The sequence below is a fragment of the Bubalus kerabau genome, chromosome 16, assembly GCF_029407905.1.
Source record: "Bubalus kerabau isolate K-KA32 ecotype Philippines breed swamp buffalo chromosome 16, PCC_UOA_SB_1v2, whole genome shotgun sequence".
Lineage (NCBI taxonomy): Eukaryota > Metazoa > Chordata > Mammalia > Artiodactyla > Bovidae > Bubalus > Bubalus kerabau.
The window spans coordinates 18,367,322-18,381,123 of NC_073639.1; the positions used below are offsets into that span (position 1 = coordinate 18,367,322).

A 13,802-nucleotide genomic window follows, 5' to 3' on the forward strand; every position below is an offset into this window, starting at 1 on the left:
TACTAACAATTTTCTTCTCATCAAAAATCAGTAAGCACACAACACTGTAAAGTACCCATTATGCTTCGATGTTTTTAATGGTTAAAAAGTCACACATAGGGGAAATCCTTGGCAGTCTAGCGAGTGTGATAGGGCTCTGTACTTCCACTGCAGAGACATGAGTTCGATCCCTGGTCAGGGAACTAAGATCCCAAATAAATAAATAAGTAAAAATGAAGTTTTTCTTTAAAAAAAAATATGACTACAAACGTTTTTTTTTAATCACACACAAAAGAAACACATCAGTAGATAAAGATAAAAAAATCAGTGAGCACATGAAAAGTCAAGCCACCATGACTAAATGTTTGTCTGAGAAAATAACCTATAGCTATCCTTCCAGAAGGGCTTCCCTAGTGACTCAGTGGTAAAGAATTTGCCTGCAATGCAGGAGATGTGCGTGCAATCCCTGGGTCAGAAGATCCCCTAGAGAAGGAAATGGCAACCCATTCCAGCATTCTTGCTTGGGAAATCCCATGGACAGAGGTGTCTGGCGGGATATGGTCCATGGAGTCGCAGAGCCAGACTCGACTTACAGACTAAATAATAAATACTCCCAGAGACTGCAGAAATGATCAGATACAAAATATTAACTCAAAAATGCCCAGCCCTGTTGCAGTCACCAGGAGTCCTCCAGTGAAACAAAGAGCCCAAGGTCTCTACCTCCATGGGGTTCAGATTCTAGAGTCCAGATGTTATAGCCATGCATTCCAGGAAACAACTCACTCAGAAGGACGACGCAGATAGTGGAGTGCAGTTTATTACAGCGGCGGGCCCAAGGCAGAGTCTCCTCTTAGCCAAGGACCCCGACCGACTTTTGTGAAAACCTTATATACCTTAAGTGTACTGCTCAAGCCCACATCCCCAGATTCCTTAAACCTAGCCTGGAAAGTGTTAAAGGGAGATACAATCAGGTTACAGCCATGATTCACAATCAGAAGGGTCAGCTGGTTATACATTGTAGCCTACACCAATGGGTGCCATAAAGATTACAAAGGTGATTGACTGCACAGGGGATTATTACATTCTTTTTGGCAACGGGAAACCTTGTTATGGAATCTGGCGTTTATCAGTCTGGGAGGCCAGTTCGGCTGTAGGTATGTTATCCCCATGGCTACCAGGCGCATAGTCCAAAGCTCACTGAAAGTGCAAAATCGAGTTTCCTTCTTTTTCCAGATGGAGTCAGTTCAGCCTGTTCCTCTCCTTGCTTACAGAGACTCTGAGCTTTCTGGAGCTGGGGCACTTTCTTACTCATTTCTGAATCCCAAGTAGCCGGCAGAGTGTGGCACATCAGATGCTCTCAGTAGACATGTGCTAAAATAAGGAAGTGAATACCTGTTCCCTTTTTTTGTCACTCCTCTTTTTGTCTGCCCTCTGCTTAGATACACCCTCTTAGCCAAAAGTAGTTTATAACTCTAGTTCGAAAAGATATATGTACCCCAGTGTTCCTAGCAACACCATCTACAATATCCAAGATGTGGAACCAGCCCAAGTGCCTGTCAAAAGACAAATGGATTAACAGGATGTAGTACATATATATATGTGAGTACATGTATATACAATATTACTCGGCTACTAAAAAAAGAATGAAATAATGCCATTTTCAGCCATGTGAATGAACCTAGAGAATATTGTACTTGGTTGAGTAAGTCAGAGAAAGACAAATACTGTATTATATCATTTATGTATAGAATCTAAAAAATAATGAAGTGAAGTGACGTCGCTCGGTCGTGTCCGACTCTTTGTGACCCCATGGACTGTGGCCTATAAGGCTCTTCAGTTCATGGAATTTTCCAGGCAAGAATACTGGAGTGGGTTGCCATTTCCTTCTCCATGGAATCTTCCCAACCCAGGGATCAAACCCAGGTCTCCCGCATTACGGGCAGACACTTTACTGTCTGAGCCACCAGGGAAGTCCAAAAATAAAAAAAATATATATATACACACATAAATAATAATAAATCTAAAAAATAATGAAACTATATATAAAATAGAAGCAGACTCACAGATACAGAAAGTAACTTTATAGTTACCAAAGGAGGAAGGGAGTGAGGAGGAGTAAGTTAGGAGTATGGGATTAACAGATACAAACAACTCTACATAAACTAGATTAGCAACAAGGAGTTACTGTATATCACAGGAAACTATATTCCATACCTCATAATAACATATAGTCAGAAATAATTTGAAATATATATTACAGATATATGTAACTGAACCACTTTGATATACACGGGAAACTAACACAATATTGTAAATCCACTATATTTCAATTAAAAAAAATCACAAAAGTGGCAGTTTCTGGTGGCTTTGTGGTTAGGATTCCAGACTTTCACTGCTATGACCTAGGTTCAGTCCCTGGTTAGGGATCTGGGATTTCACATGCCACACAGCCAAAATATATATTTAGCTTATAAGTGTCTGCTGGGAACATTAAAAGAAGCAATTTCTGTGCTGTTAACATTTCATCAACAGTAGAACCCACTGTGAAAAAACTCCCTTCAGTTACTTGGCTTTATATTCATAGTTTCCTGATTTTTGTTTAGGTGTTGTAACCAAAGATGAAACTGCAAAAACAGATAAAGATTTTAAAGGAAACGCCCAGAAACAAGTCCAGTTCAATCCCGGACAGACTACAGCCATGTGGAAAGTGAGAATTCTATCAGACAATGAATATGAGGCTTCAGAGACCTTCCAGATCATTCTGACAAACCCTGTCAGGGCTGTACTGGAGTTTCCAGAAATGGCAACTGTTGAAATTGTGGACCCTGAAGACGGTATGTGATTCCTATTGGTACAATCTATTAATGGGTTCCTGGGTTCATTTCAGGTATTTATACCTCCACCAAGCTCCATAAGGCCACTGGACACATTGATATCACTTAGGATTTCAAATTAAGTAAACCACCTCAAAGCAGTAATTTTTCTTTGTTTTTAGAATCTTTGAATATTCAGGGATCTAGGAGAGTGAAACAGACAGGACTTTGCCAAGCTTACTTTAACAAATGCCCAAGTCCTCAGTCTCAGTACTTTGCACACTCAGTATGGCACAGCTTTGACCCCAAATGGCTGATCCGCAAGGCTTGCTCCATCTTCTCACAATTTTCTGGGAGCTCCCCACCAGATCAGGTGGGGACCTCATATATCCCTCACTCTAGATGCAGCTGCTGGGAACCAGCCAACTGATTCACTTTAGCATGCATTCCACAAAGTTTTGTTATAACTCTGCATAACAGTCTTGAATTCATCAGTTCATTATTGGTTCATTCATTCAGCAAATATCTCCCCAGAGAAATTAAAAAAGAAAAGTAATTAGCCAATGATTGTGACTTTTTTCCTGCTCCTTTTTGTGAAAGTAGAAGAACAGGCCCTAAAAGACGATTTTAGTATTCACATCTGAATGTTAGACATATCGATTATCATGAGAAATGAAAGAATTTGCATATCCCCCAGAAGAGGGTGACTTAACTATCAGGAAGGAAGTCTTAGTTAAATGCAATAAGAATCGTTGAAGAATCAACATGTCCCAAACTGCAGAGCAGAAAATATAATACAATTTATACAATATGGTCAGTAAACTTTCCATGAACCAAAGAAGTCTAGGAAGCTTTTCAAATATCTCCTTTGAAGCATCATAATTCACACTAGCTTATTAGGTTCCTGAGAAAACTCTTCTACAAAGAAACCAGTTTAAACTAAGGCAACATTGTAAATCAATTATATCTCAATTAAAAAAAAAGAAATCTCAATTTAAAAAAAAGAAATCTGTTTAACTTTGTTTAGCCAGTTTTCTCAAATTAGAATATAGATATTTTGTTTTAATTTGTTGTACCCAAGAAATATCTTTTGAAATCTTTAAGTTCTAGTTTTCTTGAAACACAATTTGAGAAACACTGTTTTTCATGTGCTTGGCACTCCAGTAGACAAAAATAGAAAACACTGCCCTCACCACCCAATGAAGAGGTATTTCATTAGTTTTGTTGATAACAATGCTTAAATACATTAATCAATTAAGAAAGCTACATGTGAGGGTACATGCCAAAACCAGTGTTCTGAGCTAAGAAAGTAGAAAGATCACCATCATTTCAAACTATTAAGCTTTTTGTAGTAGGCAGGATTCTAGCTGTGGCTTGAAGAATAAAATGGGATTTGGATTCATAGATGGATAGGAGCATGCTTTTCAGAATGGGAAAATAGAGAACATGACTAGATAACTGAGTCCCAGTGTATCAGTTTTTTTCACTTAACATTAATAACATTACTTTTAGCTTCTTCCATGATGACAATCTTTTGAATCAAGAGATGTCCAGACAGTAGAATACCACAGGAGCGGGTAAAATGGCAGAATGAAAATGATCACTGGTCTTTTCCCTCTGTAATCAGGACCAGTGTTTTCTTTTCTTTTTTTTTTTTTCTGTTTAAAATCTTTATTAAATCATGATGTTCTTTTTTTTTTAATTTTATTTTATTTTTAAACTTTACAATATTGTATTAGTTTTGCCAAACATCGAAATGAATCCGCCAAAGGTATATCCGTGCTCCCCATCCTGAACCGTCCTCCCTCCTCCCTCCCCATACCCTCCCTCTGGGTCGTCCCAGTGCACCAGCCCCAAGTGTTTTCTAAAGACTGATACCATATACTGTGTCGAGATCATTTTAGGCAGGAAAAGAAAGGAGAAAAAAATTAACATATGATAACTAGATAATTCAACATTGAATTCTGGGTAAACTTGTAGTGAAGTGAAGTGAAAGTCACCCAGTCCTGCCCGACTCTTTGCGACCCCATGGACTATATAGTTGATGGAATTCTCCAGGCCAGAACACTCGAATGGGTGGGGGATCTTCCCAACCCAGGGACTGAACTCAGGTCTCCCGCATTGCAGGCGGATTCTTTACCAGCTGACCCACAAGGGAAGCCCAAACTCTTAGTAGTAGTTCCAAAAGAAGAATGGATGGTGAACTACAGTATTTTTCCTCATGCGTCCATTGTCAAGAGGAAGAATTTGTGTATGTGCATATGGCGCAGTGGTAAAGAATCCGCCTGCCAAGAGACGCAGGTTCGATCCCTGAGTCAGGAAGATCCCCTGGAGGAGGGCAAGGCAACCCTCTCCAGTATTCTTGCCTGGAGAATCCTATGGACAGAAGTGCCTCATGGGCGACAGTCCATGGGGTTGCTAAGAGTCGGAGATGACTGAGTGGACTGAGCACTGTTTGCGTATATATAAATATATATATAATATAAATATATATGTCTATATAATACAGAGGAGAGAGTTCAGTCTATTAAATGTGGTTTGATTCAGAAAGTCACTTCAGTTTGCCACTTGACTCTATGAGTGGAAACAATCCACTTCAAATTTTTTTTTTTTAAAACAAACACATGTATTTAAACTATACATTGCGTTCTTAATGAGAAGCCTTGGAAAACATTGAATAACCCCAAGGAAAAAAGTACACATCAAGAAATGACCAGTATTCATACTCATATTGCAGCAACTGTCCTGATGATGCCTACGTGTGTGTTTTTACATCCCAAACTGCAGGACAGAGAAGGGTAATGTAACAGATGTGCACACACACATCCAGCTCAGAAAATTTCAGTGGGAATATTATTTTAAGAATTAAGAGCCCAGTATGAGTAGCTTATTTTTCTCAGCCCTGTGTCTTACCCATGGTGTCTGCTTGGTAAGTGTTGAATCAAATGTTTGTTGAATAAAGCAGAAAACATTTCTTTACACTCATGAATAGATGACCTGATTGTTAAAAGCATTTAAAAAATAAACATTAAAAGTAAAACACGGAAATCTGTGATCTTTATTTAGAAAACCTAAAATGTGACCTCCAAAAAAGAAACCAAATTGCTGATATTCCTTCCCATTTCAGTGCTAGATAACCCTTTTAACATTTCAAAAGGAACCTCCTAAACTTAATTTCACTACCTCTCCAGCTCCACTTAATGATAGATATTTCCTATTCTTACTATATTCCGTACAGCTGGAATATATAGAGGTCAAGATGATGTACATTTCCACTTGGGTTGAAATATCACCAATATCACCAATCAAACTTAAGTCTTGCTAAAAATTTATCTATCCTCTTTTCTAGAATCAACAGTTTATATTCCAGAGGCAGAATACAAAATAGAGGAGGATGCTGGGGAGTTTTTCATTCCTGTAAGACAGTCTGGAGACATAAGCCAGGAACTCATGGTCATTTGCTCTACACATCGAGGTATGAGACTTTGCTGGTACTGATACCCAGGAATAGGGTCCTTAGTACAGGACTGCGGTGATGCTGGGAGTGGCTGGGTGGTGAGTCAAATGCTGGGTAGGACAGGGAAGCCTGGACCATTCACGGTGACTCCCATGCAACCCCGTGAGGGTATCCTAACTCCTCTGCCCTGCTCTCCAAGATCAGGGATAAAATTGTATTCAAAATCAGAATTACATTACATTACCATATGTAAAATAGATAGCCAGTGGAAGTGTGATGTAGCAGGCCGGGCACCCGAAGCAGCTGCTCTGTGACAACCTGGAGAGATTGGGTGAGGAGGGAGGTGCGGGGGTGGGGGGGTCTAGGATGTGGGGGACACATGTGTGCCTATGGCCAGTCCATACTGATGTATGGCAAAAACCATCACAATATTGCAGAGCAAAATAATTAAAATAAGCCCCTCTGTTGTGAGATTTCCATGGTGGTCTAGTTGTTAAGACTCTGAGCTTCTAATGCCAGGGATGCAGGTTCGATTCCTGGTCAGTGAATTATTAATAAGCTCCCATGTGCTGTAGAGCGACTAAGCCCATGGGCCACAAGTATAGAAGCCCGCTTATCAGGGCAAAGACCCAGTGCAGCCAGTAATAACAACAGTAATAAAAAACTTCTGTTGTGACTACCCACAAAATTTTGTGAGGGTCAAATGAGACATTTTATGTAAACTAGTTTATATATGCTGGTGGAAAATATAATAAGGATTCTTATTTTTAATAGTCATGTTTGCATCTTGGAAACAATGTGAAATTGTCTCTATATACTCAGTTTCTTTCTTCTCCTCCCTCTAGCCTCCCCAACAACTAAAAATGCCCCCCAATTATAGGCCACAATGCCCTATTCTTTCTGACCTCACCACTGCTATACAGTCAGAATTTAGCTATTCTGTGTCCACTCCCTAAAGGTCATGTTTTCTAGCTCATTAGAATTATGAACCACATGCAAATTCTGTAAAAGTTAGCTACACTTTTCTGTACTCATATCACTGCTGACACCAGATGTGTGCAGGCTTTTCCCACACCAAATAATTCTCCAGTTTATGTAGATTCCGAGTGGGTGTCCTAAAATTCTATTCAATTCTGACACTATCTGCCCAGAGACAACAGAGAACCCACAGTTTAAGGACTCGGTCCCACAAGACTGCTCCCACTTCAGATGCCAAAAGCAAGTCCAACTTGTCACCTGTGCTTCTAATTGATGGGGTATAAATTGGAGGTTCCCACCACCTTTCTTTGGGGCCAGTGATTTTCTGGAACAGCTAACATAACCCGGGAAAACAGATCACTTATTAGATTACAGGTTTATCAGAAAGGATGGGCTTCCCTGGTGGCTCAGACAGTAAAGAATCTGCCTACAGTGCAGGAGACCTGGGTTTGGTTCCTGGGTCAGGAAGATCCCCTGGAGAAGGGAATGGCTACCCACTTCCAACATTCTTGCCTGGAGAATCCCATGGACAGAGGAGCCTCAGTATTGGCAGAAGGAAGAGACACATAAGCTAAGGAGGGTGGAAGGGACACAGAACTTTCATGCCCTCTGAGTAAGTCACCCTCCCGGCAACCTAGACGCTCTCTGAACTCCTTGACTAGGACTATTTTATGGAGGATTCATTACTTAGGCATGATTGGTGATTAACTCAACCTCCAGCCCTTCCTCTCCCTGGAGGTCAGGGAGTGGGACTAAAAGTTACAATGATCGCCTGGTTGGTTTCCCTGGCAACCAGTCCCCATCCAGTGGCTCCCTGAGAGCGCCAGCCACCAGTCATTTCATTGCTTTCAGTCACTAAGTCGTGACTCTTTTGCCACTCCATGGACTGTAGCCTGCTAGGCTCCTCTGTCCACGGGATTTCCTAGGCCAGAATATGCTGGAGTGGGTTGCTATTTCCTTCTCCAGGGGATCTTCCTGACCCAGGGATTGAACCAATGTCTCCTGCATTGGCAGGCAGATTCTTTACTCTGGAGCCACAAGGTAAGCCTATTAGCATACAGAGGGTACCTGGCTTCAAAGACTTAGGAGCTGCGTGTCGGGAAATGGGACAAAAACCAAAACTTTATTACATCACAAGCTAATTTATTCAGAGTTCACTACAGCAAGGGGGTCAAACACAATCACTGCATTTGGCAGAGACTCAAAGGCAGGCATCATTTCATGCAAATAGACCAGGAAAAGTGGAAACAGTGACAGATTTCATTTTCTTGAATTTCAAAATCAGTGTGGACGGTGACCACAGCCATCAAATTAAAAGACACTTGCTCCTTGCAAGGAAAGCTATGACAAGTCTAGACAACGTATTAAAAAGCAGAGACATCACTTTGCCAACAAAGTCCATATAGTGAAAGCTACAGTTTTTCCAGTAGTCACATGCAGGTGTGAGTTGGACCATAAAGAAGACTGAGTGCTGAAGAACTGATGCTTTCGAACTGTGGTGCTAGAGAAGACTGTTGATAATCTCCTGGACACCAAGGAGATCAAACCAGAGAATCCTAAAGGAAATCAACTCTGAATATTTGTTGGAAGGACTGATGCTGAAGCTGAAGCTCAAATACTTTGACCACCTGTTGTGAAGAGCTGACTCATTGGAAAAGACCCTAATGCTGGGAAAGACTGAGGGCAGGAGGAGAAGCTGGTGACAGAGGATGAGATGGTGGGATGGAATCACCAACTCAATGGACATGAGTTTGAGCAAGCTCCAGGAGATGGTGAAGGACAGAGGAGCCTTAGTGGTTGAACAACAATAATGACAAAGATAGGCAGAGGAGTGGGAAGCTTTATAGTGAAGAAAGGGTGGGCCCTGATTAGATGCTGTCATCTTGGATAAACTGGAGGCAGCTTGTGGATGGACAGGGGAGCATAGTTGGCTTTCTCTGGTTGCTTCCAAATTGGAAGCCAGACATGAATCAGAAAAGCTGGGGGTTATTGATTCAGTTCAGTTCAGTTCAGTCGCCCACTCATGTCCAACTCTTTGCTACCCCATGAACTGCAGCACGCCAGGCCTCCCTGTCCATCACCAACTCCCGGAGTTCACTCAAACTCACATCCATCGAGTCGGTGATGCCATCCAGCCATCTCATCCTCTGTCGTCCCCTTCTCCTCCTGCCCCCAATCCCTCCCACTATCAGAGTCTTTTCCAATGAGTCAACTCTTCGCATGAGGTGGCCAAAGTACTGGAGTTTCAGCTTTAGCATCAGTCCTTCCAAAGAACACCCGGGACCGATCTCCTTTAGAATGGACTGGTTGGATCTCCTTGCAGTCCAAGGCACTCTCAAGAGTCTTCTACAATACCACAGTTCAAAAGCATCAATTCTTCAGCACTCAGCTTTCTTCACAGTCCAACTCTTACATCCATACATGACCACTGGAAAAACCATAGCCTTGACTAGACAGACCTTTGTTGGCAAAGTAATGTCTCTGCTTTTTAATATGCCATCTAGGTTGGTCATAACTTTCCTTCCAAGGAGTAAGTGTCTTTTAATTTCATGGCTGCAGTCACCATATGCAGTGATTCTGGAGCCCAAAAAAATAAAGTCTGACACTGTTTCCACTGTTTCCCCATCTATTTCCCATGAAGTGATGGGATTTGCGGTAGATGATTAACAGCGGCTGTGGTTTGACTTCCTCTGCTAGTTGCTGCAGGTTGTGTGTCAGAGTTCTATTTTTATACATGATCTGACCTTCCATATGTCCAGTCTGTCAGAATTATGCTTACACTCGCCAAACATTTGACAACACACAGCATAGCCACAACAATAAACAATTATCTATCTAAAATACAGAGACTTCCCTGTAGCTCATACAGTAAAGAATCTGCCTGCAATGCAGGAGACTCGGGTTCAATCCCTGGGTTGGGAAGATCCCCTGGAGAAGGGAAAGGCTACCCACTCCAGTACTCTGGCCTGGAGAATCCCATGGACAGAGGAGCCTAATAGGCTACAGTCCACGGGGTCACAAAAAGTCGGACACAACTGAGAAACTAACACTGCTGCTGCTGCTGCTGCTTCTAAGCTGCTTCAGTCATGTCTGACTCTGTCTAAAATATCAGTGGTGCCAAAGTTGAGAAGAGAAATAAGAATGAATTCTCCTCTGCTCCAGGGGACAGGGGATTTGGCAGTAAGTCAGGAATTCATTTTGAAATACCAGCTGTTACAGAAAGAGTGAGGTGGGGTCCGGCTGCTTGCCACTCAAAAGCCTCGAGACAAGTCAGGTCGGTGGAAAAGAAAGTTTGCTTTATTTCAGATGCTGGCAACTGGTGTGGGTGGATGGCAGACATCTGTCCAAAGGCCTACTTTCCCCCAACTGGCGTCCAGAGTGACAAGAGCTTTTATAGACAGACGGAGGGGCCTACTTGCAGAAATAGCCAGTCAGCTCTGACAGTCATCTTCAAATTGGTTGTCGGTGGTCTGACCAGCATCATCTTGATTGTTTAAGGTACAGTTAATCTTCAGTTCCAGGATCTGTTTGTTCACACTTCTTGAGGCCAGTTCTCAGAATTGTGGCAGCTTATGTCATGGGTACAGTCTGGTCATCATGTAGTTAGCTTCTTCACCCTGGTGTTCTAATATGTAAGACCATTGATGCCTCAAACTATTATCTATAGCCCTTGAGAAAGAACCAAAGGTCCCTGACTATGCTTCATGACTACATCATTATTATTCTGTCTCCTTTGACTGTTTTCCTTTGTTTCTGCATTTCTCACTTCTCTGATTACAATTTTTTTTTTTTTGACTAAAGTTTTCCACAGATAAAAGGCAGGTAAAGGATATGGTGGGGAGGTAAGGACCATAGGGTCCTGCACTGTTTCATGACTATTACATTATTACATAGGACATAACCAAATAAAGGAAAGGCCTTGTAGCACATCTTCAAGATCTTCATGTTTGTCTTTGGCTATGTTTAGAGTTGGGTAGTCCTGTAGTCTGCTCCCCTCACAAAGGCACCAGATATGCCAACTACCTGTAACTTCAGCAACTCAAGTTTTGTTGCTGTTGTTCAGTTGCTAAGTTGTGTCCAATTCTCTGCAACTCCATGGACTGCAGTATGCCAGGCTTCCCTGTCCTTCACTATCTCCCAGACTTTGCTCAAATTCATGTCCATTGAGTCAGTGATGCCATCCAACCATCTCATCCTCTGCCACCACTTTTCCCCTTTCCCTGAATCTTTCCGCGCATCCAGTCTTTTCCAGTGAGTTGGCGCTTCACATCAGGTGGCTAACGTATTGGAGCTTTAGCATCAGTCCTTCCAATGAATATTCAGGGTTGCTTTATTTTAGGATTGACTGGTTTGATCTCCTTGCAGTCCAAGGGACTCTCAAGAGTCTTCTCCAGCACCACAGTTCAAAAGCATCAATTCTTTGGTGCTCAGCTTTCTTTATGGTTCAACTCTCACATCCATACATGACTACTGGAAAATCCATAGCTTGACTATATGGATCTTTACTGGCAAAGTAATGTCTCTACTTTTTAATATGCTGTTTAGGTTTGTCATAGCTTTCCTTGAAAAAAGCAAGTGTCTTAATTTTATGGCTGCAATCACAATCCACAGTGATTTTGGAGCCCAAGAAAATGAAATCTGTCACTGTTACCATTGTTTCCCCATTTATTTGCCCCCATGAATTGATGGGATTGGATGCCATGATCTTAGTTTTTTGAAGCTGAGTTTTTAGCCAGCTTTTTCATTCTTCTCTTTCACCCTCATCAAGAGACTCTTTAGTTCTTCTTCACTTTCTATCATTAAAGTATTATCATCTGCATATCTGAGATTGTTGATAAATCTCCCAGTAATCTTGATTCCAGCTTGTGAATCATGCAGCCTGGCATTTCACAGGATGTACTCTGCACAGAAGTTAAATAAGCAGGGTGACAATATACAGCCTTGTCATACTATTTTCCCAATTTGGAACCAGTCAATTGTTCCATGTCCTGTTCTAACTGTTCTTTCTTGCTCTCTATACAGGTTTCTCAGGAGACAGGTAAGGTGGTCTGGTATTCCCATCTCTTTAAGAATTTTCCACAGTTTGTGGTGATCCACACAGTTAAAGCTTTAGTGTAATCAATGAAGCAGAAGTAGGTGTTTTTCTGCAACTCCCTTGCTTTCCCCATGATCCAACGAATGCTGGCAATTTCATCTCTGGTTCCTCTGCTTCTTTGAAACCCAGCTTGTACATCTGGAAGTTCTCAGTTATGCACTGTTAAAGCCTATCCTGAAGAATTTTGAGCTTAACCTTGCTAGCATGTGGAATGAGTGCAATTGTGCAGTAGTTTGAACATTTCTTGGCATGTTCCTTGGCATTTCTTTGAGATTGGAATGAAAACTGACCTTTTCTAGTCCTGTAGCTACTGCTGAATTTTCCAAATTTGCTGGTGTATTAAATACAGCACTTTAACAGCATCATCTTTTAGGATTTTAAATAGCTCAGCTGGAATTCCATTACTTCCACTAGCTTTGTTTGTAGTAATGCTTCCTGAGGCCCACTTGACTTCACACTCCAGGATGACTCAACTTTTTCCCTGGTATTACCCCGTGTGGGAAAAGCAGCAAGAAGAAAAACAAGGTGAGGTAGTCCTTGAGGACTTCTTGACTAGTTGATCCCCAGAAGGATGTGCCAGCCCTCTTTCCCAAGTCCACACAGAGCTTTAGTTGGAGTCTTTGCAGAAGAACAAGGGCCTGGGTCTTTGGGGCAGTGGCCGCAGGTGGGCGGAGCCGCTGATGGAGGAAGTGCCCTCATCCTCTGCTCAGGATTCCCGCCGGGCTACTTCCGGTACCGGTGGCATATTTTCTGTCCACAAGCAGTGTCTGGAGGACAATGATTCTATGCATGGGAGAAATAAAGTGATAAACAATCCAATTTGGAAGATTGTATATAATTGCTAAAATGGGAGAGGCCATCCCTCTGCCTCTGGAAAGAGCTACCCTGAACGATGACAAGCCGAGGAAACAGAGAGCTCAGAGGGTCTGACAGTGTGATATGGAGATGTCTCCACCTCAAGTGGGAATAGTTACACCCAAACTCACCAACTCACCTCCCTGCAAGGGGATTAGGTTCAAAAGAGCTGGTGTTCCCAGAAAACTCCCTGCATAGCTGACACATGCAGCTCAGACTGCTTGGCACCTGAGCTTTACCCTTTGATTCCTCACACTAAGAACTGTTCTCACGCTTGCGGTAAAAAGTTTAAAGAGAGACAGTATAACAGAGTCAGGGTCCTTACCTAGAGTATGAAACCAGGACGTGCACAGTTGCATCCTGATTCTTCTACACCTCTGTGAGATTATAAGACAGCAAGAACCTGCACAGTTTGCATGCACATTCAAGTAGCATTGTGGTATTCATCGTCACCTACTCTCCATAGATACTTAAATATCTCAGTACATAAAAGTTTAATTTGGTTATTTAAACCTTTCTGAAAGTCTTGCTAAAATAAATGCTTACCAATTACTTATTTTCATGAATAAAATAAGCATGAGCTGATGTGTAAACAGTTAAATGGAAAGCAGACTCATTCTTTGTA

General features: G+C 41.8%; 1 protein-coding gene across 1 annotated transcript in view; it reads left to right on the top strand.

Annotated features, from left to right (window-relative positions):
* LOC129630304 (FRAS1-related extracellular matrix protein 3-like) overlaps window positions 1–13,802 on the top strand; it is a gene marked incomplete at its 5' end in the record, with an annotated part of 104,754 nt that overhangs the window by 67,465 nt on the left and 23,487 nt on the right. Inside the window, 2 exon segments of the mRNA XM_055550806.1 lie at window positions 2,583–2,813; window positions 6,142–6,267. Coding sequence (XP_055406781.1) covers window positions 2,583–2,813; window positions 6,142–6,267 — 357 coding nt within the window.